Here is a 25434-nt window from a genome sequence, read left to right as displayed (position 1 = left end):
TCCCCTCGCTCAACCAATCAAACCCCGCACGCGGCACCGCCCCTCCAATCACAGGGCGGCCCGCCCCGCGGAGCGGGCCAATGGGCGGGCGACCCGCCCCCGGCGCGGGCCAATGAGCGGGCGGTCCGCCCCGCTGCGCAGGCGCGCGGCGCGCCGCGTGCAGCCGGCCGCTCTCATGTCGTGGCTGTTCGGGCTGAACCGCGGGGCCGCCCCGGGCGGCGGCGACGGCGCGGCCGGAGGGGCCGGCGGGGGCCCCGGGGCAGGGACCGGTCTCTCCCTGCCCCCGGCCCCCGGCGGTGCCGCTGCTGGAGGCGCCGGGGACCGCCAGACGCCCAAGGACAAATGGAGCAACTTCGACCCCACGGGCCTGGAGCGGGCGGCCAAGGCGGCGCGGGAGCTGGACGCGTCCCGTGCGTGAGGGGACGGGCGGGGAGGGCGCGGGGTGGGGCTGGCGGTACCTCAGCGGTGCGTGTTGTGAATGCCCGGAGGGAGGGGTCGGCGATGCACCGGGCTCTGCTCGGGGTGTTGCTTGACAGAAACCTCCGAGACCCGTTTGTGAGTTTTACAAGTCTCGGCATTCTTTATTCGGTCGTCGTTTGGCCAGAGTGCATCCCGAGGTGTCTCCACCGCAGCTGATAGGTCGGCATCACGTGGTTGACTTTGAGCTCCCCGCATTCCCGTTACATATTCATTGGTATTTCCCAACACCTATTAGCATATATGCATATCCTGTTAACATATATACATATCCCCTCAGAGACCTTATAAGGGGCTTCTTTGGGGGTCTTTGGTGCTCTTCTGTGCCTGAACACCCTATAGTTCTGCCTTATGACCTTGTTCAAGGCAACTCACTTGGTTATACAGCAGCTGAGTATTGCTTTGGTGGCTGCCTCAGTTCCCACCCTCATTATCTCTTTGCTTTGCTTGGTTAGTCCCTTTAAATCACTTGGCTCATCCAGATGTAGTTTTTAGGGTACATTCCACTTACATCTCCAAATCCCGATGTCAGGGTGTGCCCAGAAGTGGGACAAGAGGAACAGGCAGGAACTCATGCCTGGGAAGTTCCCCCTGAATATGTGAAAGAACTTCTTTGCTGTGTGGGAACAGATTGCCCAGAGAAGGATGTGGAGTCTCCCTCACTGGGGATATCCCAGAGCCATCTGGATGCAGTGCTCTGGGGTGATTCTGCTGGAGCAGGGAGGTGGGACCAGATGGGATCGCTGTGGTCCCTTCCAGCCTGAACCATTCTGAAATTCTGTGATAACTCGTGTCCTGTTGGGTCCTGCTTGGCCTGGGGCTGCCTCAGGCTCCTGCCCTGCTCACCCAGGTGTGCTGGAATAGAATCAGAGAATCCCAGACTGGTTTGGGTTGGAAGGGACCATAAATCTCATCCAGTCCCACCCCCTGCCATGGGCAGGGACACCTTCCACTAAACCTCCAAGCCCCATCCAACCTGGCCTTGGCTGGACCTTCTCTGCTGGTTAAACCTGTTGGCTTCAGGTCATGGCTGTGCTGAGAAGACTCCTGACCATTTTTACCAGGGAGGGCTGAATGTGCAGCTGCAGAGCTGTGCTCCAGGGAGCCCCAGTGGATTGAATAGTCTGAACATCATCTTTCCTGAGAAAAGACCTTTCACTGCCCATAATCTCTCCCTGCTGCCCATTACAGGCCATGCCAAAGATGCCCTCAGCCTTGCCCAGATGCAGGAGCAGACCTTGCAGCTGGAACAGCAAACCAAGCTCAAGGTATGTTGGAGCTTTGGAACTCCTCCTGTGTTGTACCCCCAGCCCACCTGAGGCAGCTGCCAGGTTTGGAGGGGCAGGAGTTGAAATCTCTGCCCTGCAGAGGATGGTGAGGTTTTCCTGTTGCTGTTCAGCTTCAGCATTATTTGCTGAAGTTATTTGCCTTTTTTAAAAAAAAAGTAATTCTGGAAGGTGAAGTACAAGCTGATTTGGCCTATTCTGGGACATACTTTGTTTAAAACTTACATTTCCTGAGTGGTTTTGTAACTTCTAAGTCACTTCTAAGTTTTTTTAACTTTCAAAGTGGTTTAGAAGGTCACCACAGTTTTGAGGGAATGACAAGGGTTTTCTGTAGGAAACTGTAAAGCAGTTGAGTGAGTACATACTTATATATATTTTTTAAAGGGATTTAAGCATTATTTGAGTGTTGGTTGGCTTCAAGGTTTTTTTTAAAAATAAATTGTGTTTAATCCTGAAATGGTTAATTATGAGATTTCTTACATTCATATTTTATGATCATATTTTAGCTTTCTGCTGGCACTGGTCACCTTTTAAGGGCACCACTCTGATTACAGATGGATTTCTTGGAATGTAATTGTCAGTAGGGTTTCTCTGTTAAGTTCATTTGTGATAATTATCCATTTTAACAGGAGTATGAAGCTGCCATAGAGCAACTGAAGAACGAGCAGATCCGGGTACAAGCAGAAGAGAGAAGGAAAACACTCAGTGAAGAAACAAAACAGCATCAAGCAGTAAGGGAATGAGGGGAAAGCCAAGTGATGGGAGACCCTGTTTGTGTCTTCCTTCGTGGAAAAGGCACCAGTGCTTTAATTCCCCCTTTTGGGGTTGGGGGAAAGGGGCTCATGGGCAGCCAGAGGTGTGAGGATGTTCACAGGCTGAGCTTTCTAGCTATCCTGGCTTTCTAATGTTGAGCTTGATTTGTAGTTCCAGGCAGCTCTGTCCTCTTGAACTTTTGTTACCAAGCTGTTGAACATCCAAAGGAACTGGCAGCAGCACTTTCTCTCTTTGTGTGCTCTTTGGAATTTTCCTGAAGGACCTTTCAGGGAAGTGTTGAAGGCTTATCAAGTGTATTTGTTAGTCTGGACAGTGAAATGGCTCTGAAGTTATTTGGATTTCAGTTCTTAAGTACCTTGTAACCCTATTTCTTCCAAGTTTGATCTGTTTGACAGGAAAAAAATATCTTAAGAGGAGAAGGGATGCAAATCTGAGAGTTACCAGAGGGTCTCTTGTGGAAATGTTGGTGCTTCCTGGTCTCTTTTAGCATGAGTTACTGTAGTGGCAATAATACTGAAACAGGGAAAATTAAACCTGGCCTTTATGCTGATGGCTCATATATGGTGACTTTTTAATTTGAGAGCACAGGAGATGAGGGAATTGATTAATTCTAATGGGTCACCTAGCTTGGGAAATGAGCTAAAACTGCTTATTTGGCACATGTTGCTTTTATCCTGTCAGGGTTTGGACTTTGAACGGGGCTGGCTCAGGAAGCAGCTGCTCCCTCCAGGGGTTGGCTCTTCACCCCCTGCAGCTCACAAGGCATCATTTGAAGTCAGAACAAACCCAGTCCTGATTTGCTCCTGAAGTGCCATGTTTTACAGTGGCTGAGGAGATAAATTCCAGGCTGTTCTGCCATCCTTTTGGAACAGGGAATGATTCCATCCCTCGTACAGAGTTCTCCTTGCTGATGGATATGGACCCTCAGACCACTTCTAGTTGAGTGTAGATGGCTTGGGTTTATTTGCCAGTGGAAAACTGATAGAGAAATTAATGAAGAACAAGTAAATCTATTAAAACCAGAGCCCATGTGACAGGCAGCATATCTTGACAGTTCTGTTGCTTGCAGTCACCAGTCCAAATAATGTTTTTTAGAACACGAAATCTTTGGTTTTCCAGTGAAGTAAGTAATTTCTGGGCCAGGAAACACTTGTTCTGTGTTTTTATTTCTGTAACACCTTAAAATGAAGTCAAACTATGTCGATTTTTCAGCAGAGAGGAGATTTTGATACTGGCTGCCCTAAATTTTACCCTGTTCGTATTCAAACTCAGGATTGGGGTTTTTTTGGGGTGGGGTGGTTTCCTCACTTTATTTTGGTTTTGCACATTTCAAACCTCATTTCCCTCAGGACCAGGTTCTCTCTTCACTGCCAAATCTCTGTGTTCTGAGTCCTGTTTTCTTTTTTGAAGAGGGCCCAGTACCAGGACAAGCTGGCACGGCAGCGCTACGACGAGCAGATGCGACAGCAGGTAGGGTGGATTCCTCCTCTGATCCAGCTGGGAATTGGGTAGGAGCTCTCTTTAAGCCCAAGAGATGATCTGGAGGTGTGCCCTGGCCAAGTGGCTGGTGCTGGGCACAGTTGCTTTCATCTGTACTGCTTGCTTGGCATCTTCAGTGCTAGCCAGGCAAATCAAAGGCTGGGAATTAAGGCAGAGCAACCAGGAGCATGGGATTAGGAGAATAAATATGAGAGGAAGAATGGACTTCCACCTGAGCACTAGCTTCTTGAAAACATTTGTAGTGCTTGAACTTATACAAATGCCTACTTGATGGAGTTCTTAAAACTTTAACACATCTTCTGCTGTCATCTCTGCCTGTAGCAACTTGCTAATGAGGAGAATCTGAGGAAGCAGGAAGAATCTGTGCAGAAGCAGGAGGCCATGAGGCGTGGTAAGTCATTTCTCTGTGGCTTGTAAGAGTGTGGGGGCATATGGATTCCTTGTACTGATCTTTGACTCTTTGTCCATATCGGTTGATGCTCCATTAATGTCACTTGTTTAATGTCACATTGGCAAGTAACAGGTAAATCCCAGTAGTACCAGAACTACCAGTTGCTTCCAAGATTAGCTTTAGTGGCTGCAGTCCTAAACATTTGCCCTGTGGTGCTTGGGTTTCCCAATGAACCATTGGCATTTTTTGGTACAGCAACTGAAATTGTGATTTTGCACTGGGACAATCTGAAATAGAACCAGTTTTACGGAGGGAAGAGAAACAAAACAGCTCCTGGGAGGAGTGGTTGAATCTGTGTCACATCATCTGCAATAAAAGCCAAATAACGAAGTTTTAGTCTGCAACTTGCTTTATTACTTTTGGTTGTTGTGCAATTGTCAGAATTACTGGGTTTGCAGAACTCCAGTGGGATTCCACTGGGGTACAAACCTTACAACTGTTAAGGCAATTTGTGTGTGACTCTGTGGGAACAAAAGGTCGGTTTGCTCCGAGCACAGATGTGGACAGCTGTGCTGTCCTCTGCTGGCTGCCAGCTAGTGTGCTCCCAGCAGCTGAGGGAAGTGCTGTAGCATCCATGTAACAAAACTCGGTGGTGAAACCCTGTAGGAGTGTGTTATTTTACTCTTGTAGTGGGTTATTTTACTCCTATAGTGTCACCCTACTCACCGGCACCAAATACAAATGTCAGGGTAGCCCTGCAGTCAGGATTCCTTGTGACCCTGAAGACAGAGGATTCTGGCTTTGAAATCCTCATCCCATCTCCTGGGCTGTTCTAGGTTCCTCACTGATGTGAAAGGAGATTTAATCTTAATGTATCTGTCACAATCCCGGGTGTCCCAAGTAACAAAGCTTCCAAAACCCCGTTTGGGGACCGGCAGCTCCGTTTTGCTTCTCTTCCTTACAAGGATTCTGCTCTCTGGGATTAAGCCTGCCCAAAAGATTGAGCTGTTCTCCTGGTGTTTGTTTGGTTTTTTTTACAAGCTACTGTGGAGAGAGAGATGGAGCTGAGGCACAAGAACGAGATGCTGCGTGTGGAGGCGGAGGCCAGAGCCCGGGCCAAGGCAGAGCGGGAGAACGCGGACATCATCCGGGAGCAGATCCGCCTCAAAGCCGCTGAGCACCGCCAGACCGTGCTGGAGTCCCTCAAGTACGTGCAGGGATGAGCAGCAGGAGGGCACAGCCTGCCTTGTTCCTTTAGCAGAGTTCTCCCATCACGTGGGAAAACTCGTTTATTCCTCAGAGCTCTGAGGAACGTCGGTGTTGTACCCCTTGCGCTTGGGGGGGATCTCAGGGAAAGGTTCTTCCCCCAGAGGGTGGTTGGCACTGAACAGGCTCCCCAGGGCAGTGGGCACAGCACCAAGGCTGCCAGAGCTCCAGGAGCATTTGGATGATCCTCTCAGGCACATGGTGGGAGTGTTGGGGCTGGACCTGTGCAGGGCCAGGAGCTGGACTCGATGATCCTTGTGAGTCCCTCCCAACTCAGCATATTCGGTGATTCTGAACAGCAGGAATTGTGTTAACAAGAACCCTCTCCTTCACTTGTCTCACTACATTGTCACCTGAATGTGAACCAGAGAAGATATTTGTAGACTTGTGAGTTTTCTACAATTTTTCTGTCATATTATTTCAAGTTCCATCCTCTAATATTGAGACTCAGTTACTCTGAAACCCTTCAGTACTTTCCCTTTCTGAATACATGCCATAAAGGTAAAAAACAGTCTGTTTCCAAAGGGGTGGGTATTTAGATTTGGAATTCGTTAATTTTAGGTCCTTTGAGATTTTGAATAACAAAAGAGCTTTAGAATTAAATACCTTTTATTGCAGTTCAGCACTAATAATGTATATTAAAGAAATAAATACATACCATCTTGTGGCCAAATGCTTTTCTGGGCTTAATCCCAGATCAAGTGTAGACATCAGATGATTATAAATGTATTTGCTGTGTTTGTTCATGTTTCAGTTCTGTGGTGAGCCCTCACTTAGCTTTTGACTGATTCTGAAGAAGATCATTGTAAAGTTGTCTTGTAAATTGTTTCAATTCAGTCTTTGAAATCCCTTTTTCTCCTTCTTGCTCTGCTGTTTGCTCACCACAGGACAGCTGGGATGCTCTTTGGGGAAGGATTCCGGGCTTTTGTAACAGACTGGGATAAAGTTACAGCCACGGTAAGATTGTGATACCTGCCAGTAGCTTCCAGAAAAGTCTGTCTGTAAATGTGTGTTAAATCAACTCCTTGCTTTGGTGTGTTTATAAACTGGAAGCCATGATGATCTAAAACTTGCTTTGCTGCTTATATTACAGCTTGATATCTAATTTTGATGTAGCTGAAAGAGCACTTAGAGTACTGTTGTGTCTTAAATAAATCCATTAAAAGCCAGACCAACATCTTTTCACAGGATAAGAGAGCTTCTTAGGGACACAAAGTTGTTTCTCAGTGTACTTCTTACCACAAAACTCCAGTGAAAATATATTTTTGGCAGCATGGCTGGTTAAAATGGACATTCTGCTTTAAGTCAGGCACCACCATCTGCTCCACCCTCTGATTTTATACACACAGGCTGGTACAAAAGACACTTTGCCTGAGAGCACTGGGGAGAACAAGACATGCTTTTAAATGGATCCTTTTGTCATCTGTACCTGGGGTACCTCTGTATTCAGAGCCTTGTGCAGATCAGTGCTTGGTGCTTTTAGCTGTGTATTCACTTGACCCAGATACTGATTTCCTACATTATGGTCATTTTTGCTTCTGACACGCTCTTGTGAATTTGGGACATCTAGGTTAAAAAAAAAAACAAAGGTAAGTATGTTTTTGGAAAGGGGATAACACAGCTGGAACTCATATTTTCTGTTGCTTTGAAAAATGGCTATAAGGTAAGAACTAGACAGTTATTTTAGGGTTCCTGTGAATGAGGCAGGAATTTTCATCTCTTCCTGCTTATTGTTTTGCTCTTTTCCTACCTCTTCCCATCCAAGCAGCACCCCAGATGTTCTGCTCCAAGTTTTTTGGGGCTTGTTATGTTTTTCAGTGGAATTCACTTTGTTCCTTCATCAGAGATCCAGTCCTTTGCATGATAACCAGGTGGGCACTGTAATCAGGCTGACTTTTAGAGTTGGCATGGTAGTTGGGTTCTTGTTTTGATACAGAGCTGTCAGTCTTACAGCTCTGTTTCTCTGTATCTTGTAACATGAATGTCAGGGAAGTCCAAAAATCTGAAATGCTTATGTCAGATCCATCCAGGGAGAGGTGTGAGCTGTAACTTTGCTCAGGACTGGTGTAAGAGCACATGAGATCAATGGTATCTTGTTTTTAAAAGGGAGGCAGCTAAAAAGGTGAAGCCTCTTCTGTGTTCTGAGCTGAATCAGGTGTGGAGGTTCCCTTATTCTTTGCATCCCAGAGCTCCCAGTTCTGAACCCTCCACGTTTCCACCCAGAGCAAAAGTGATGTCACCCATTTAAGCAGAGAGAAAGGGAACAGATGGTGTCTCATGGTTTGTTGAGCAGTGCCATCCTTGTTGTCCTTGGGGCTTTTGACCTTGGGCTGTACTTGCAGGAGAAGTCTGCTTGCTTTAAAAGCAATTGCTGCAGTTTGCTCTTTTGTCTGTTTGGCCTTTCCCTGATATAAATTATTGGCATCAGCTTTAAGCTGACTCCTAAGCCTGGAGTGTTTCTGCTTCACTGGCAAATCGATGGGAATGTTTCATCTTCTGGGGTTTCTGACAGAACAGTCTAATGCAGGGATGGTAATTCCCATGTAATTTTGGTTTTATTCCTCTGGAACTCCTATTTCCCTGGTGTGTTGGGACTGTCACCTTTAGCAGACGTTCCCTGGCTAGTCCTTTCTGTTCCCTCCTGTGCACTGCCTTGGTGGCAGCCCCAATTCAGATGTTTATCCTGGCATCTTTAATTCAGCACTCATTGTCTTGCGTGGCGAGGGGTGGTCTGGCTGACAGCACCTGGTTGATATGGCTATTTGTCTTCATTACTCAAGTTAATTAAGTCTGAAAAGCCCCACACATTTTGAGCAGGATGTACATACCTCTGCATACAGGACTATATCCTGCCCTTGTGCTTCCTCTGCCTTTCACTGTGCAGGAGCAGTGAATGCCCTGTGAGCAGGGAGTGTGAGACCGTGACTGTCTGCACAGGGATAAAACACCTTACCAAAAATAAACCCCTCTTGCTCAGCATTCGTCCTTGAATCTTAATTCCCCACCACGGGGCCTGCTCCACGCAACAGCATTGCCTTGCCAAGTGTTTTTGTCCTAATCCTTCCCCCTTTTCTTTGCAGGTGGCAGGTCTGACCCTGCTGGCAGTGGGTGTTTACTCTGCCAAAAATGCCACAGCAGTAGCAGGGAGATACATTGAGGCCCGTTTGGGCAAACCTTCCCTGGTGAGGGAAACCTCTCGGATCACTGTGCTGGAGGCTTTGAAACATCCTATCAAGGTAAAGCTCAGCTTTACTTCTCTATTACCCTCAGCCAGGAGGATGCAAAAGTCCTTTTGCAGCTGGGAGCTGTCAGTGGGTCTCTGAATAAACACAGTGTTGGAGGGAGCAGAGGTGGGCTGAGCTCACTGGAGTTTTATGACCTTTTTGTCCAGGCAAGCTGTTAAAAAACTGTGGCTGTTTTCTGTGTGAGTAATTGAATTTGTCCTCTCCAGGTTGGTAAACGTCTCACCAGCAAGGCTCAGGATGCCCTTGAAGGAGTTGTTCTCAGTGTGAGTACTCTGTTTCCCTGCCTTGCTCTGTGAAGGATGGCTATAGAATCTAAATAAGAAGGGCTGTTTCCTTAAACTCACTTCAAAAGCTGTAATTCCAGCAATTTTGGAGGCATAGCACCCTTGGGGCACTGAGACCATAAATAAGCTCCTGTGTTCAGTGTGACATGCATTAAGCAGTCTGTTAACCTTTTTTCCTCTGTAAAAAGCAGTTGGAAATCGTAGCTCAGTCCTTGCTCTGCTGCAGTTTCTCTCTGTAGTCAGCATGTTAAGATTCACATTCCACTTGTCCCATCTGATCTCTAAGGATTACTGAACCTTCATCTGCTTGTAGGCCAAAAAGTCTTAAGCACTGTGTGCATTTGCCCATCTTTGAATGGTTCTTAACTTGCTAATTCTGTGGCTGCTTCTGTATATTTGCTTCTGAGTTTGATTCCTGGATACATCAGGCAAATTTAAGAGCTCCTTGAAGCTGCTGAGAGAAAATGCTCCTGCAGGAATAGCTTTCTCCCAGTATCCACAAATGCAGTAGTGAATATAAACATGACTTATGAAGGAATTAGCACTGCAAAGTGTTGCATATGTTCTGACTTATCCCTCCCAGGGCATCCAATAGGAAGTGAATATTTAGGTGTTACCTGTAGTGGTTACTATATTATATTTAGGTGTTATCTGTAGTAGTTACTGCACTGCTTCCTGCACTGCTGCTTTTTCTTACAAAAGAATTGTAGCCAAGTGGACAGAAAATGGAGTAAATCCTGACATAGGACAGGAAATGAGCCTGGTCTGGAGTCAGGAGCAGCTGAAGTTAAGACTTAAAAGCTTGAGCCTGTCGGATGCTGCCTCCTTCTTGCAGGTACTGATCTGGGAACCTGGTAGATGCAGGTCTCTTGGTCCTTTCTGTTCCTTAAGTTTAACTCTTCTCTTGCAGCCCCAGTTAGAAGCTCGAGTGAGAGACATTGCCATAGCAACCAGGAACACAAAAAAGAACAAAAGCCTGTACAGGAACATTCTCATGTACGGTCCCCCTGGCACTGGGAAGACGCTCTTTGCCAAGGTAAAAACCCTGCCAGGGTTGTGCCAACCTGCATGTTGCAAGGTGCTCAGAAAACCTCAGGGGCTGAGCATCCTCCCTGAGCTGAAACCTCTTGCTGGAGTATTGCTCAACATTGTGTTCTGTGTTGGGAAGGGAGGAAAGGGCAGCCAGGCTGCTCCAGCTCTGAATTACTGCAGTCACTTGGGTTTAATGCTGAGCGTAGGCAGGAGAGCCCTTCCATCTGGGAAAGGCACTGGGACTTGTGGAATCACAACAGCAGCCACCTCATGTCCACCTCTTTGATTTTATGCACTCATCTAAGGAGAGTCTTTCCTTTCTTTGCTTACAATCCCAGAGCAGAGACAGGCATGGCTTCACTGTGCATGTGCACTGCCAGGGTGCTTTTTACATGGATTTGAGTCAGAATTTGCATTTTTCCTCGCTCTTCAGTGCTTGTCCACAAGACCTGAGGTTTCACAAACTTCTTTAAGAGTGGCAGATTTGACATGCTGATGCAAGTTGGATCTCTTTTTCCTCTATCAGTACATTAAACCCCTACCCCAAGAGTTTTCTGACAGCATGCCACCTGGTTTGGATTTTGAAAACAGTAGAGATGGACAGAAGTGGAAGAAATAAAGAATACACAAGTAAAAGTTGCCACTAAGTGACTAAAGTACTCCCTTCTCTAAGCATACTTACCCTCTGCTAATTAGCACACTGATAGAGAGTAAACTGATTTTGTCTCCCTCATGTTCAGTGGCCTTGCAGTGAAAGGAACTCTCTGGTTTTGTTTCCTTCCAGAAATTAGCTGTGCACTCAGGCATGGATTATGCCATCATGACAGGAGGGGACGTGGCCCCCATGGGGCGAGAGGGGGTCACAGCCATGCACAAACTCTTTGACTGGGCCAACACCAGTAGGAGAGGGTAAGTACATGTTCCCCTGGGTCCTGAATCAGGTTCTTGCTCAAAAAAACTCACCACAGCAATTTAGTTGCTGTTACTGAACAGTGCTAGTGCACAGAGGAGGTAACACTGACCAAAGGTGACGTCTGAAGTTTTCCTGGAATGGGTGAATTCTTGCTGCTTGGTAATATTTAAAAGGCTGTGAAAGCTTTTGCTCTTCTGTTCCCTCAAACCCTCCTTGTTTACCTCAGATTTTCCAGATCAGTCATAACTGGATTGTCTGCTGATCTCACAGGCAGGGGGGGAGATATTGCCCACTTAAAAGCTGGGACACATTTCTTTCAGGGTGATGAGTGTTCTGACAGAAGTAAGAAGATTTAGCACAAATGGAGGTGCAACCAGTTGTTTACACTCTCTGAATATTATCTTCTCTACTGCTCAGATTATAAACACTGATAGTGTTTACTTTTGAGTCTCAAGCAGAAGCAGTGAATTAAAAGAAATGAGGATAAGGAGGAGACAGATGCTAAAGGCATTGGCATTAGGTGTAAAAGTCACAAGCTGTTGTGCCTTTAAAAGCAAACTTCTATCTGCAAATAAGCATATTCATGTTGAGGCTAAATCTTGACTCCCTGGTTTTGTAAGAGCATGGAGTTAATTTGCTCATCCTAATGCAAATGGATTTGTGCAGTGCAGAGGTAGCTAAGAAGTTGCTTGTCCAGCCAGGATGTTAAAATTCAATATAGAATTTTCAGTGGGTGTCAGTTTGGGTTTTGTGCTGTCTTGATCTCAGGTCTTCTGTAAATGTGGCTAACCAGTGATTTATGTGTTCTCTGATTGCTTTAGATGGACATTATCTTGCAGTGTCTGTTTTAATCCTTGCTGCATTCGTCACTTAAATGTTTCTGTTTCCTCTTAAACCAAAAAAAAAAACAGAGAAATGTCCTAAAGATTTAAATTTTTTAAGCTTCTCCTACCCTGAGGAGCTATAGAAGGGAAGGTGTAAGAATTTAAGGGAGCTTAGAAACAGAAGTTGGAAGAGTTGTAAGGATACTCAGCTGGATGAAGACTGCTGGATGCTCCCACTAAAGAATTCTTTCACAGCACTGCCTGGGTCTGAATTTCTCTGCCCTGATAAAAACTTCTGTGCATTTGAACTTCATACACCTCAGATAGCCATCTTCTGAAAGTCCTGATCAAAGGTTACATGTGTCCACATCAATATTCTCACCTCCAGTAACACTGAAGGATTTAAGCAGGTTTTGCTCTGAATCTCCACCAGTTTTAGCTGTGAGTAGTGTTGCCTTTATTAGCTGAAAGCTGTTGTGATAAAAGACACTTCTCTGTAGCTGAGAATATTTTCAGAGAAGCTGGGGTTGAGTAAAAGATGTTAATAGGCCCTGAAATCCCCTGGAAGAAAGCTGGGTTTGAAGCTTGGCAAGAAGGTAATACAAGCTGTGACAGCTTTATGAGCAGCTCGGTTCTGTTATTGATAAACATCTTTACAGGCTTAGTCTCTTGGGAAGAGCACTGCCCTTGGGTTATAAGTGAATTTATTTTTGTGAATAATTCATGGACTTTATTAATTCACTACTCCACAGGTAGTAAAACCCTTAGTGCTAGTGTGGTTTGGAAGAGAAAAAACTCCTCAAAACAACAAAGCAAGTTAAGGAGAGGACTCTGGGTTGAGGTTTTCAGAATGGTACAAGGAAGAAAAATGGCAGGAAGGTGCCATTGTCACCAAGACTTCTTCTGTGCTTGTGTGCCTGTCTTGTACCCCTGCACACATTTCTCTAAATAGGAGGGAATGCTAAAATAAGCACTCTCTGCCTTTCAGATGTCTCCTGCAGCTTGGCAGTAACACACCAGCACTGTCAGATACAAGCCCACTGCCAAACCATGCCTGTGAAAGCTCCTAGATATTTAAAAATCCAGGGGAGTTTAAGGTCATGGGCCCTAGAATTGCTTCAGTCTTCTTCTGAACAGCAGGAAAAACAACTCCAGAGGCTTGGGGTCAGATTTATGGCCTGAGGTGTCTCAATCCCATCCCTTTCTCAACTGCTGGGCCGGGCCAGGTGCAATGGAAAATGTTGCTGCAGCTCAGTGAGAAGCGTTGCCTGAAGAAATGAGTTTGCTTGTGCAATCCTTTGGGTGTTCACCTGGGCACAGCTCTGGGTGCCTGGCAGTGGGGCAGGAGGGTCCTTGGGCTGTCTGAGCCTCACTTACCTGTGTCCTGTTCCTGTGCTTTCCTCTCACAGCCTCCTGCTGTTCGTGGATGAGGCGGACGCGTTCCTGCGGAAAAGGGCCACGGTGAGTGCTCTCTGTGTCTGTCACCAGCCAACAGCCCTGTTCAGTCTCATTAACTGCCTTCCACTGGCAAAAGATGAGAGCTGGCAGGGGCCTCACTGCTCACCTAATTAACTGATGCAGAGACAAGACATGAGCATCTCACAGCTCAATGGAATGAGCATCTCCAGACTGGCTGAGAATCCCTCCCTGCAAAGGATGGGTGGCACAGTCTTCAGGGGGGCTTTGCAGGAAGGAAAGAGGCAGATCTTGAAAACAAGAGAAGGTTGCTCACACTGCAGAGCTGGTGCCCTGCAGGGTGTCTGTTTTCTCCCAGCAGATATTTATCTTAGGGGGGTTTTCATGACAAAACTGCTTTTTGCTACATTAGCGAAGCTGCACCAGCATCTTCCCCTGTACAAATGTTTTCAAAGTCAGTCACCACATTGTACATTCAGTCTGGACCTGCTACCTGGACCCCAGTGGTCTATTTAAAGAGCTCTCCCTAGAAAATTACTTTGAGTGTATAGGTGAATTCTTCGCTCTGGCTTATTGACCTGCATCTTACTGAACTTCCCAGCTAAAATGGTGTTCAGCAGGGAAAGCCACCTGGGCCAATGGCTGGAGCCTTGGGTTTGGAATCAAGAAAATCACTGGATGAGTGTGGATAAATATGTAATCTCTCTACTGGAGGCTTTAGTTCCTAACATTTCTTCTGGGTATACAAATTGATCCTTTTTCCCCAAGGTATTACAGTGCTTTGGATTCTACTGTAATTCAGGTGCTTGACAATAACAGAACTCCCTTTGTCCATAATGCTGCTTAAAGCTGTGACCTGGCTGCAGAGCCCAGCAGTTGATCTTCCTTTGGATTTCATCTTTGCAGGAGAAAATCAGTGAAGATCTCAGAGCAACTTTAAATGCATTCCTGCACAGAACAGGGCAGCACAGCAACAAGTGAGTATCCAGTTCCAGCCCTTACAGCAGTTGGAGTTTCTCTGGATTGAGGAGAGTCTATGAAGGGTCTGTGGTGTACAAATGAAAGTTGGAAAGGATATGTGCTGCTGAGGGCTTAAAAAAAATCTACAGAGAATATCCCCTTTTCAGTTTATGTATTGAATGCAGCTCGGAAATCAGAACTATGGAGAAATTGTTTCCTGAAACCGGGATGGTGTTTGGACACCTTGATTAATGTTTTCTTTTTTGATAAGTTGCTGTTTATACAAGAGCAGTATTGGGCCCGTGAAAATCAATATCACAAAAGAGAACTCAGAGTTGATCCTGGCTGGATGCTTCAGGAGCTTTTGAAAAAAGTGCTTCAGCGGGTGCTTCTTTGAGCTGCTGCTCCTCTCCAGTGCTTTGGTGACCTCTTTCCATCTTGAGCATGTGTGTGCAGGAACTTTGGGGCAGATGAGTTCAAATCTGTCTCCATTTCTTTCGCCTGAGCTGCTCAGAACATCTGTGAGCAGCACTGCTCGTGAATTTAGGGATCCCAGAGCTGTTCCCTTCCTGGATTTGCCAAACATGGGATTGCAGGGCTGAGCTGGCAGATGTCTGTGTGTGTGTGACTGTCACTGTCCATCCATCCATGCTCACCATGTCACGTTGATGTCACCTTCCTGCACAGCACTGCTTAGTTTAACAAAACCCCTTTCCTGGCTGTCATAATAGAGAGGTGACCTTTCCTCGACCTTTTTCAAATAATATTTGATTTTTTTTGATGTGTGTGAACTTTACTTAGTTGTTAAACTTGTACAAAGAAATTGAGCCAACAAGAAAAGTTGTCTCTGTCTGTATGTAGGAAAGTGAGTTTCTTGTGATGAATTGCTCCCTTAGTAATGTTGGAATGAAATACCTGTTATAGTAACCTCATGACATTGAAATAAATATTCTGGAAGGACAAAAGCAGGGCATTTTATGTCCTTGGGGTATCTTGAACTTGTTAGAACCAATGCAACTAACTGCATTTGTGTGTAGCTTCTCTGTCTCAGTGAGGTGCCTGGGAAGATGTGCCTTTCCAAAAAAATGAATAAATTGTTAGAAAGCAAGGTGTTGGTCCTGCAGGAACTTTGTTTTTCCCTTTGGGAGGATAGCAAGTCTCTTCTGAAATTATATATAGAATTGCTCTATAAAGCTGAGTTCATTATTATTGTTATTAAATGATATTGTACTTGCTATTTGCAAGAATAAATACAATAAATCTTTGCACTGCAAGGCAGGGGGTGGCAGGGGGAGGGTTCTTTCTTTTCCCTGATGTTAAATTGCTTTAGCAGAGCTCTGGTTCTGTTTGGGTGCTGTGGGTGCTCTGCCTGCCCTCAGAGCACTTGGGCAGATGTTGAATTCAGCCCTGATTTAAACCATGAGCCATTCTAGGACACTGAACATGCCCTTTTGTGATTCATGCACTGCTTTTTACTTCTGAACAGCCTTATTGCTGCTTTGGGCAAGGAGGAGTCCTGGATCCATGAATGGGAGTTCACTTGAATAAGTGTAATGGGGCATGTAAATGTGGCAGCTTTGGTGAGACCCTGAGGAGAACTGTTACTTGAGCAGTGAATTGTCAGTAGCATAACTAAGCAATGTGAATTGCTAGCTTAAACCTCCCAAAATCTTCTTGCTGGGTATCTGACTGCAAATGCCAACATCTCTTGCTCAGTTGTATCATTGTCATGATAGAAATGAGCAGTGCCTGAGTATCAGGTTGAATGTCAGCCCTATATCCAGGCTGTGTTTCTGCAGCTTGGGGGAAGTCCTTGTTGGTAGAAAAGCCACAGTTTCCTGCCTCTGTGGCTCTTGGGTTGGCAAAGTTATCCTCAGAAATGACAGCAAGGAACACAACCCCTTGTAGACCATGATTCAAACAGACAGGAGGAACGTCGATATTCCAATAGCTGTGGTTAAAAGCCCATGGCAAATTGTTATGCACTATTAAGCTGGTAACATCAATTAAAGCATTAAAGTATTGGCACAGGGAAGAAGCATCATTACAAAGCAAAAAAAAAAAAAAGGGGTTTCTAGCTTCAAACTGCAGCAGGAGAGAGCAGGACCTGGAAGCAGCACATCTGCACAGTGGAGCAAAGCTTGGTAAAACAAAGCATCTTTGGTTCATAATGTTCATTCTGAATGTCTCTCTCTGCACACATGAGACTGTTCTAAATAGCCCAAACAGCACTGCATTTTAGCATGGGGCTTGGGATGCTGTTACAGAGCTGTTTCTAGGGCATCTTCATCTTCCCAGGTGATGAAATGTCTTTGGTACCGACTGTGGCAGTTCCCGATGTTCAGACGAGTTCATTGATTTTTGTTTTTATGGGTTTTTTGAGTCTTCCCTCTCTTGTTTCATCATTCCAGGTTTATGCTTGTTTTAGCAAGCAACCAGCCTGAGCAATTTGATTGGGCTATCAACGATAGGATAGATGAGATGGTGAACTTTGATCTGCCCCGGCTGGAGGAACGGGAGCGGCTCGTCCGGATGTATTTTGATCGGCATGTCCTGAAACCAGCCACAGAGGGCAAACAGTGAGTGTCCCTGCACACCTCCCACCCTGGGGAATTCTCTTCTATTGCTTTTCTTCTTCTCCTTTTCTGTGTATTTTGTGTTTTGTCACTTTAACCAAGTTAAGATTTGGAGAGATGCCTCTTCCTGTCACAGGAGGAGATGCCATCCTAGGATTTTGTGCCACAGTTTGTTGTGACCTTAAAATTTAGGAGGCTGCTGCACTGGAGGCAATAATGCAAGTAGGAACTCCTGTCATGTGGCTAAATGTCAACTAACCCTGGTCCCTCTGTCTCCCAGGAGGTTGAAGTTGGCCCAGTTTGACTATGGGAAGAAGTGCTCGGAGATCGCCAGGCTGACCGAGGGCATGTCTGGGAGAGAGATCTCCCAGCTTGCTGTGGCATGGCAGGTGAGTGGGGCTTTCACTCTGGGCTCCTTCTCCCTTTCTGGAGGGTTTGAGGGTTTGATTTAGGAGTCTTGGAGCTTGTCTCCCTTTGAAAGCTCCATTATGTGCAAAGGGTGGTCCCAGAACACTTCTGGCTCTGAGGTGGGCGTCAGAGCATCAGCACAGTTCCTCATCTCATAAACAGGAACAGTTCTGATCACCATAGAATCATTCAGGTTGGAAAACACCTTCAAGGTCACCAAATCCATCACTGATAGAAGATCCCTTACTGAATTTCAGTAAAGCAGGTGAGTTTAGGATGGGTTGAGACAGATCATGCTGGCCATGACCTGTGGTCCAGCTCAGGAGATGCCTCATGTTGTTGCCCTCAGGTATCGACAGCATTAGGGCACTAAACCACCCTGCTTCCCTACTTTGTTCTAAACACATTTGTAGTGCAACTGGAGTAATTAAAGAAACAAAACTAACTGGAAATGGAGCTGAAAAAAATAAGGTATTTCTTCCATTTATTTCTCCCTGTATAGAAATAAAAAATGCAGTCACTTGGAATACAATTATTCACGTGCTTAACAAGCTTAAGCACTTTTTTTTTTTTAAATCAGGCTTTCATCTTGTTTTGTCAAAGCTGCCAGTTTCTTACTGGATTGTGCATTTTCATGAACTAACCTAGAAATATCAATGTAAGGAACATGCTCCAAATTGTATGTCGTGTAACTTACTCATGTCTGCTCCCTTTCAGGGATTGAATAAACAAAGCGGCTTTTTGTTTAGTTTTTAAATTTTTTATTTAGTTTAGCAGTTCACAAGCATTTTACCAAGTTTGTGCATTTCATTCCTCCTAGGACCGTTTTTCTGCCTTTAAAGGTACAGAAAATATTTATCCTTTCTGATCTAAATTAATTTAAACTGCAGTAGTCACAAGCTGAGGTCCAAAGCCACCGTTTGAGAGCTGTTATTTTATTCTTTGGTAACACACAGCCGGTTAATTTTAGTATGTGAATTTTGTGTTACTGAAGCATATTTCAAACTGTGTGCTGACACCTGCCCCATGTGTGCTAAAGGCTTTGCTGCCAGGTATTTCCAGTAATAAAAAGTTGTGATAAATGATCCTTTGCTTTTTATCACCCCTTCCTTATCTGCAAGCTTGTCATTAATCCCCAGGAATGACCTCAGCTTTTATCATTTATCCTTTAAGTGATCATGAAGGAAGGGGAAGGTGGGAGTGACTAATTCCTTAGTGTTGCCCTGATAGCTTTTTAAAATGTGCCTCCTGGTGCCAGGCCTATTAACAAGGTTCAGTGTCAAATTGCAGCAGGAAGTTCTCTCCTCTCTGCCGTCATAAAACGCTCAAAGGGCTTAAAAAAAAAACCTCTGCAGGAGAGGGTGGGCAAAAATACGCGAATTGGTTTGATGTAGAAGCTGCAAGAAGCTTCATCTGTGTCAAAATCAAAGTTGCTGGTGTGCTGGAACAAGGGGCAGGAAGGGAGGTGTGATGTGCCAGGGGTGGGTGCTAAAATAACCCAGGTAGTGACTGGACACGTGGACACGTTTCCTTGGGAGATGGCTGGTGGGTGCAGTTGTGAGGGCATCCAGAATGGGATCCAGTCTTCAGCACTGCCCTGGGAGCTCCCTGGCAGAGCTGCTGATCCTCAGTGCTTCTGGAAGTGCTTTTTCAGTCACTGGGTCAAGGAATTTGGAGCTGTGACTGACTGGAGCTCGACCAGAGCTTAAGAGAGGCTGTGTTTGGGTCTGGTCACTGAGCTTGGACTGTGGCAGTTTGGTTTTGCCTCTGTAAAGCACCAAGGTGTGGCCCTTCAGTAGGTGTGGTTAAAAGCCTCTCTAAGCAGGTATTTTGGGTACTCTAAACCCCAGCTGATCTCCTGAGTGATGCTTGTGTTTTGGGGCCTGGGTAGCACTAAGAGAGAACTTGCAGGGATGTTTGTAGCTGGTACAGTGCTCTGGGCTATCAGGGCAGGATTAAGGCTGCAGTTTGACAAGCATTCCTGGCAGTGCTATTCCTGCCTTACATTCCTGCCTTCCTGCTCTCTTTCCCCGTGGTGCTGGAGCACCCCTGTGTATGGCTGTGCTGTGAACTGGGTCAGGGAGCTGAGCAGAGTTAAAAATAGCCTGGCAAGGCAAGTTAACTGCATAGCTACAATGCTCTGGCACATCCCAGGGAGGGGGTCAGGGGAAGTAGGGGCTGTAGGAACCAGCATCACTGACTCAAAAAGTGCTCATCAGGCTTCCCTCAGCTGGATGGAACAGCTGTAGGGTGGTTGTGTGCTACAGATCCACTGTTAACTCTTGAGCTGTTGGTCTTTTAAACTCCCTGTATAACTGAGTTTTGGGTTCAAGGTGCTGCATGCCAAAGATGGCTGATGTGGGGAATAACCTGGTCACAGAATCATCGAATATCCTGAGCTGGGAGGGACCCACAAGGGTCCTCAAAGCCCAACTCCTGACCCTGCTCAGGATAAACTCAATAATCCTCCCCTGTGCCTGATGTGAGCAGCACCTTTGTGAGTGCACACTTGAGTTTTAATCATGTACTCAGGGACCTGATGGAGTTTGGAGGTGCCATCATCTCTTCTGGCTTCCCTGGGATCATCTCTCCTGGCCAGAACCGAATCTCAGAGATGGTTTGGGGGAAGGCTGAAGTTGTGAAGCAGCTGGAGGAGAAACCATCCCAACTGTCAGCTCTTACAGGAGTACCTGGGCAGCAGCAGTGCCACTCTGCTGCCCTGTGGCCTTGCAGTCAGTTCCCATGAAAATATTTTTGGATTCTTCTGCCAATATCACCCTTTAACAAAAGCATCTCAGTTAAACTGAGCAATAGCTGCAGCTTTCCTGGGCTTAATTCCACCATAAGCTGGGCTTGAGATGAATTGCCTGTCATTTACACCAAGTTCTAGTTCACTCTTGTTTCAGTCTGGCTTGATTTGTCCTGAATTTACCAACAGAAAAAAAAAATAAGATGCAGAAAGGCAGAGAGTGTAACCTCTAGCACTGGGAAAAATATTGCTGTCTGGCACAGCTAATAGTCTGCGTGCTAGAAATCCATTTTAATCTCTTCTGCAGGAGACTGAGCATTCCTTTTTGTCCTTGTGCTTTTCCATCCCCCAGATCTAACCCTTTAGGACTAGAATATGGACTGGATGCATTTATACACTGAAAAATTCCCCTCAGATCTGTTTATGGTTCTGCTCACTGTACTTAAACCCCTTGATCTGCTTTAGATAAAATGTCAAAAAAAAAAAATAAATCAGCCTTTCACTATTCCAAGCTGTAATCTTGGAAAACTGTTTTGGCAGCACGTCAGGAGAATTCCCAGGAGTTTTATGTCCCAGTGTGAGCTTCCTGTCATTTCCTTGCCTTTTATGGCACTACATAAATGCCTTTTTGCTCCCTGAACCTTGTTTGTATTTTAAAAATAGTGCTTGTGTGGGGTTTTTTTTATCATCAGGCTATTTTTATTATAAATGTGATTCAAAGGATACAGATTAGTCTGGCCAGGTTAAAATAAACCATGAGTCTTGGCCAAAATGAAACATTAGGTCGTCTGGGCTGGGCTTGTCATCTGTTCCTCCCTCTATTTCCCCACCAAACACTTTGTTTTCAGCTTATTTCGGAATTGGATTTGAGCAATAAACCAGGAATAGCTGCACTGGAGAAAATGGGTTAAAATGTGTCCATGCAGGAGGCAGAGGTATGAATATAAATGAGGCTTGGTACCATTTTTGTGTGTGTGCAAGCTACTCCCAGAAGGGGCAGCTGCTTCTCCCATTTGCTTTCTTGACAGCAAGGGCCTAAGGCTTTCTAAAAATAGAAAGTCATTGAGAAAATCAACAGAGCGTGAACTGCACAGCTTTGCAGGAGGTTCCACAGTGGGCTGGATGGGCTGTGCAGTGGCAGGGAGGAGGGGAGGGAAGAAAGACATCCTATCCTCTCTCTGTGCTGTGGAGACACATCAGTGCATCCCAGGAAAGCACCTTGTCCCTTTTCAAACACCCAGTCCTCCTGCCTGGAGGGGCTGCGTTGGCAGGTCCTGCAAAAAAAACATATAGAAAGGGGAGTGAGTGAAGACAGGTCAGGCTGGGATGGGTGTTGGGTAAATATTTGGCAGGCTGTGGAAGCTGTGCTTTCCTCCTGGTGGTGTGGAAGTGGCAGGCTGGCTGTGCTGAGGATGCCTCCTGCTCTGCCAGGGAAAGCAGGACAAGTGCTTTTAATGCAGAGTGAATTCTCTGTTTGCAGACCTTCTCCTTCCCTGTGGCCACTGTTTACTCCTAATCTCAAGCAGGAGCATTAGCCTAACCTCTCACTGCTGCCTGAAGGAAGGATTGCAAGGGTTTTGCACAGGGAAGGATCTTTGCAAAGGATTTGATGCTTTTTGCAGGAAAAACCAGCACCTGCCAGCTCTGTGGTTTGTGCAGCAAGACCTTTTGTGAGCTAACCAGTTCCCCAAAAAGGGCTGGAAAGTAGGTTAGAGGAGGCTGAGAACCAACCTGGGTGAGCTTTTGCTCATTTCTTGAAATAATTATTCCTCCTGCAGTGAGGTAACACCAATCTAATAGGCAAGTATAACCTACAGTACTGGGATGGTACCAGTACAGCAGCTTATCCTGGGGTTTGTCTTCTCCCTGATTGTCATCACATGGACAGGGAGTGCAGGAAATGGTCTCACTGGAGTTTGTTTCTGTGGTGCTTTTGCAGTAAACTTCATTTCTTGGTATAACTGATGTTTTGCACCATTAATGATTGATGGAGCCTGTGTGTAATACCTTAGAAACACACTTCAGTGTCGTGAAAACCCAAGTTAATATTCCTGACTGGGATGTTGCAAACCCTGCAGAGAGAATGTGGCAGTGCAGGATGTGACAGCTCTGTGGAAGGAGGTGTGGACAGAAGTTTGGGGCTGTTTGGGGCAGGCAGTGTGGGTGTGAGAAGCTGGAGGGGGTCCCACTGTGGGTGGTGTCAAGCTCCCTCATTCCATAGCTGCACAGGGAACAGGACATGGATTTGCTCTCAGGAGCACTTACAGGGGGAGGAACCAGATTTAGAAATCTGCAGCCTAGGAGTTGCTCTGTTTCCTTGGAGATGGGTGCAGTTAACAGCATAAACATCCTCCCCTTCCTCGGAGGGACTGGCTGCACGTTGTCACCTGCAGGAGGATCAGTGCAGTTCCAGCTGCCCTGGGTGTGGGGACAAGGGGGACAGTCCTCTTGCTGCATCTGGAGAGGAGTCACAGAGCCCTGCTTCCCCTTGGGGAGTGTTTGGCAAAGATGTCAGGAGTTTACAGCCCTTTCTCTGGGGAGCTGTGATCAGGTCTGTGCTGCCTGTTGTAGCAGCTACAGGACCAAGTGCTTACCAAGCAGAACTGGAGGGACAGGGACTGTGGGAGGAGTGGAGGGGGGACAAAAGGGAAGGTGCTGTGGGCGGGCAGATGAGCACAGGGGGAGAGCTGACACATGAGGAAAGCAAGATCAGTGCATGTTAGACATCACTGCAGAGGTGCCACCTCGCCCATGTTCACCCCAGCACTGGTGTTAATTCTGCTGTGCAGGTGTTTCAGACGTTTCCTGTTGCCTTGGGTGGGCTCATTCAATCCCCATCCTGCCCCCGTTGCTCTTTACCTTGCTGGCTCCCCACATGCAGGGCTTCTGAGCCAGGAGAGGAAATCTAAACAGGCCAAGTGTGGCTGCAGCCTGACCATGAGTTCAGCATTGGGAACCTGTGGCTTTGTCTCTCCTGAAAGCAAAGATCTTGTCTCTCCCAGGAAATCCAGAGGCAGGAGGGCAAAGGATGTCAGTGACTGCTGCGGGTGCCACCGCTGACTGAGAACCAGGCTGGGGGTTGTGTTGGGCGGGGGTGGGGGAAAGCATGCATGGAGAACAAGAGAGAATTGCCATCCCTGACCTGTCCCTCCTGCCTTTTCCTCTCCAGGCAGCAGCCTATGCCTCCGAGGACGGCGTTCTCACCGAGGCCATGATCGACGCCCGCGTGGCCGACGCTGTGCAGCAGCACAGGCAGAAGATGGAGTGGCTGAAAACAGAAGGTGCTGAGGAAAGCAAAGGGACTGGCAGGAACCCCCTGCTGCCTTTCCCCAAAGGAACCCCAGTGTGAGAAGTCTGCAGGCTTCAGACCAGCGTGCGTGGGGCCGAGGCCCCGGGAGAGAGCTGGGAGGGTCTTGTGGTTTGGTGGGATCGTCTGTTGAGAGAAGTGTGTCCTTTGGTGCAAGGGAGGGGGTGCTGCCTCAGCCTGCCTTGGATCTCGTGGTTTGAAACGGCACCAGAAAACAACATGGTTTAAATGAGGCAGAAGCAACTGAATTAAAGGACCCCCTTGCTGAAATACCACTGACTGTGTTGGTCTGTGTGGCCTCTTCTGCTGGAGGGGCCCAAACCCCAAATCCTCCCAGGGAGAGCCCAGGGCCTGTCCAAGCCTGCTACTCCCATGTATTTAATTTGTAGGGTTTATGTCCAGCAGAGGTATTTCTCACCTTTTTTCCCAGCTCCATGACCTGCCTCCTTGCTCATGTCCCCACATGTGGCATCACTCTCATGTTGTCCTTCCCAGACTCAGGGCGGGGTTTGTGTTACAGAGGTGGATTTGGTGTGAACTCACCTGGTTAACTCGGAGTCAACACAGGTAGTCTGAGAGCAGCCCCAGGTATTTTTCCCCCAGGTAACTCCCCTTTCTCTTCAGGATTTGAGCAGGCAGGGCTCAGGGGGTCTCTCTGGCACAAAGGTGTCCAGCACAGTCTCCAGAGATGAAAGGGACTTGTTTGCTCCCACTGCTGCCCTCGAGCTGCTCTTGCAACAGGAGTCTTCTGCTGCATTTCTGGAACAGCTGAGAACTGTGCCATTGTCAAGTCCTGAACACGAGCCTGTGTTGATGAGCTGACATTCATTCTGCTTGTGTGCATGTAAGAGACAGGTCAGAAAATCTCCTGATTTTTTTTTGGAGTTTGAACTGGATTTGAACCCTGTGCTCTGCTCTGAGGCCCCTTCTGTAACTACATGGTGCAAACATGACCCAAATCTGTGCCCTTGAGTACCTTGCTGAGCTGTTCTCCTCACACAGGAACTGACAGCAGCCTCTTCACTGGTGGTTGTGGCTGAGCTCCCAGGGACTCACCCTGGCAGGAGCTGGTGAGCCCAGGAGCAGAACCAGGCAGGTCACTGGTGTGCCCAGCTCTGCTGCCCACTGAACACCTGGGCCAGGTGCTGTCACTGCTGCTGCTCCTGTGGAGTGGGACAGGAGAGGGAACTCCTGACAAGATTCCAAGGCAGGGCCCTGTCACCTCTGGCAGTCTCACAGGCCAGTCAGCCCCAGGGTGACTGCTGTTCCTGTGGAGGTGGCATCCAGCTATGTGACACTCCCTGCAGGGACAGAGAATGGCAACCCCAGGCTGAGGTGAGCTCCTCTCATGACACTGAGTGAGTTATGAGCCTACAGCACTTTATTAAAATGGTATTTTGTGTTGGAGAGCAAATCTCAGAGCAGATGGATTAGCAGGCAATCCATCACTCCCCAGGTTGGCCTGTGCCAGCTCAAACGTGCTCCCTGTGCTCCAGCACTGCAGCTGGGAGGCAGATTTACAGCCTGGTCATCTCTGTCTCCTCCCAGTTGCCATCCATTGAAGTATTTACTTCTGGATGTGATACACTGGGAGCAAAGTCCCACTGTGGAAGCACAAGAGTGCGAGCGCCGCACACTGTGGGACTCGGGGAGGTGGGAGTCTCCCCAGGAAGCTTTTCTCTGCCAACCTGTGTCTGTGTTTGGAATGGAAAAGAAACACTCAGAGTCTTTTATAATCCCTTGTCTTGGGTGTTGGGCTTTATTTACTGCTCTGCCCTCACGTGGAGTCTGCACTGAGCCTGAGATGTGCCCAGACTTGGAGAACAACTCGCGCAGCAGAATCTTTGTGCAGAAGGACTGGGGTCCCACTCAGGGTCAGACCTGCTCTGTTTCTGTGTGTGGTTCTGTTCCAGCAAGGAGCAGACTGAAGGATGGTAAAGGGCTGGGTCATGGTGGCAGATTTTGGTACTGCTAGAATGGGAAATGTTCCCACTTTTCCCTCTCCCTCCCAAAGCCCTGAGTTGCC

General features: G+C 47.0%; 1 protein-coding gene across 1 annotated transcript; it reads left to right on the top strand.

Moving 5' to 3' along the window:
• Positions 1 to 159: 159 nt before the first annotated feature.
• Positions 160 to 23680, top strand: ATAD3A (ATPase family, AAA domain containing 3A). Its single transcript, XM_027658200.1, has 16 exons — positions 160 to 410; positions 1669 to 1745; positions 2393 to 2494; positions 3948 to 4007; positions 4359 to 4428; positions 5470 to 5635; positions 6582 to 6651; positions 8775 to 8930; positions 9146 to 9202; positions 10134 to 10259; positions 11040 to 11164; positions 13402 to 13453; positions 14315 to 14385; positions 16780 to 16947; positions 17225 to 17333; positions 23271 to 23680. The coding sequence occupies exons 1-16, from the start codon at positions 176 to 178 to the stop codon at positions 23448 to 23450; spliced, it is 1824 nt and encodes a 607-aa protein (XP_027514001.1). The 5' UTR covers positions 160 to 175; the 3' UTR covers positions 23451 to 23680.
• Positions 23681 to 25434: the final 1754 nt, after the last annotated feature.

This window comes from Corapipo altera, unplaced genomic scaffold (assembly GCF_003945725.1).
Source record: "Corapipo altera isolate COAL_440 unplaced genomic scaffold, ASM394572v1 301, whole genome shotgun sequence".
Classification (NCBI taxonomy): Eukaryota; Metazoa; Chordata; class Aves; order Passeriformes; family Pipridae; genus Corapipo; species Corapipo altera.
The sequence above is the reverse complement of the archived record's forward strand: the minus strand, read 5'-3'. Positions and strand labels throughout refer to the sequence as shown.

Coding starts and splice junctions, on each gene's coding strand:
- ATAD3A (XM_027658200.1), top strand. CDS start 176: ATGTCGTGGCTGTTCGGGCTGAACCGCGGGGCCGCCCCGGGCGGCGGC. Junction 411..1,668: donor GCGGGAGCTGGACGCGTCCC/GTGCGTGAGGGG, acceptor TGCCCATTACAG/GCCATGCCAAAGATGCCCTC. Junction 14,386..16,779: donor ACAGGGCAGCACAGCAACAA/GTGAGTATCCAG, acceptor TCATCATTCCAG/GTTTATGCTTGTTTTAGCAA.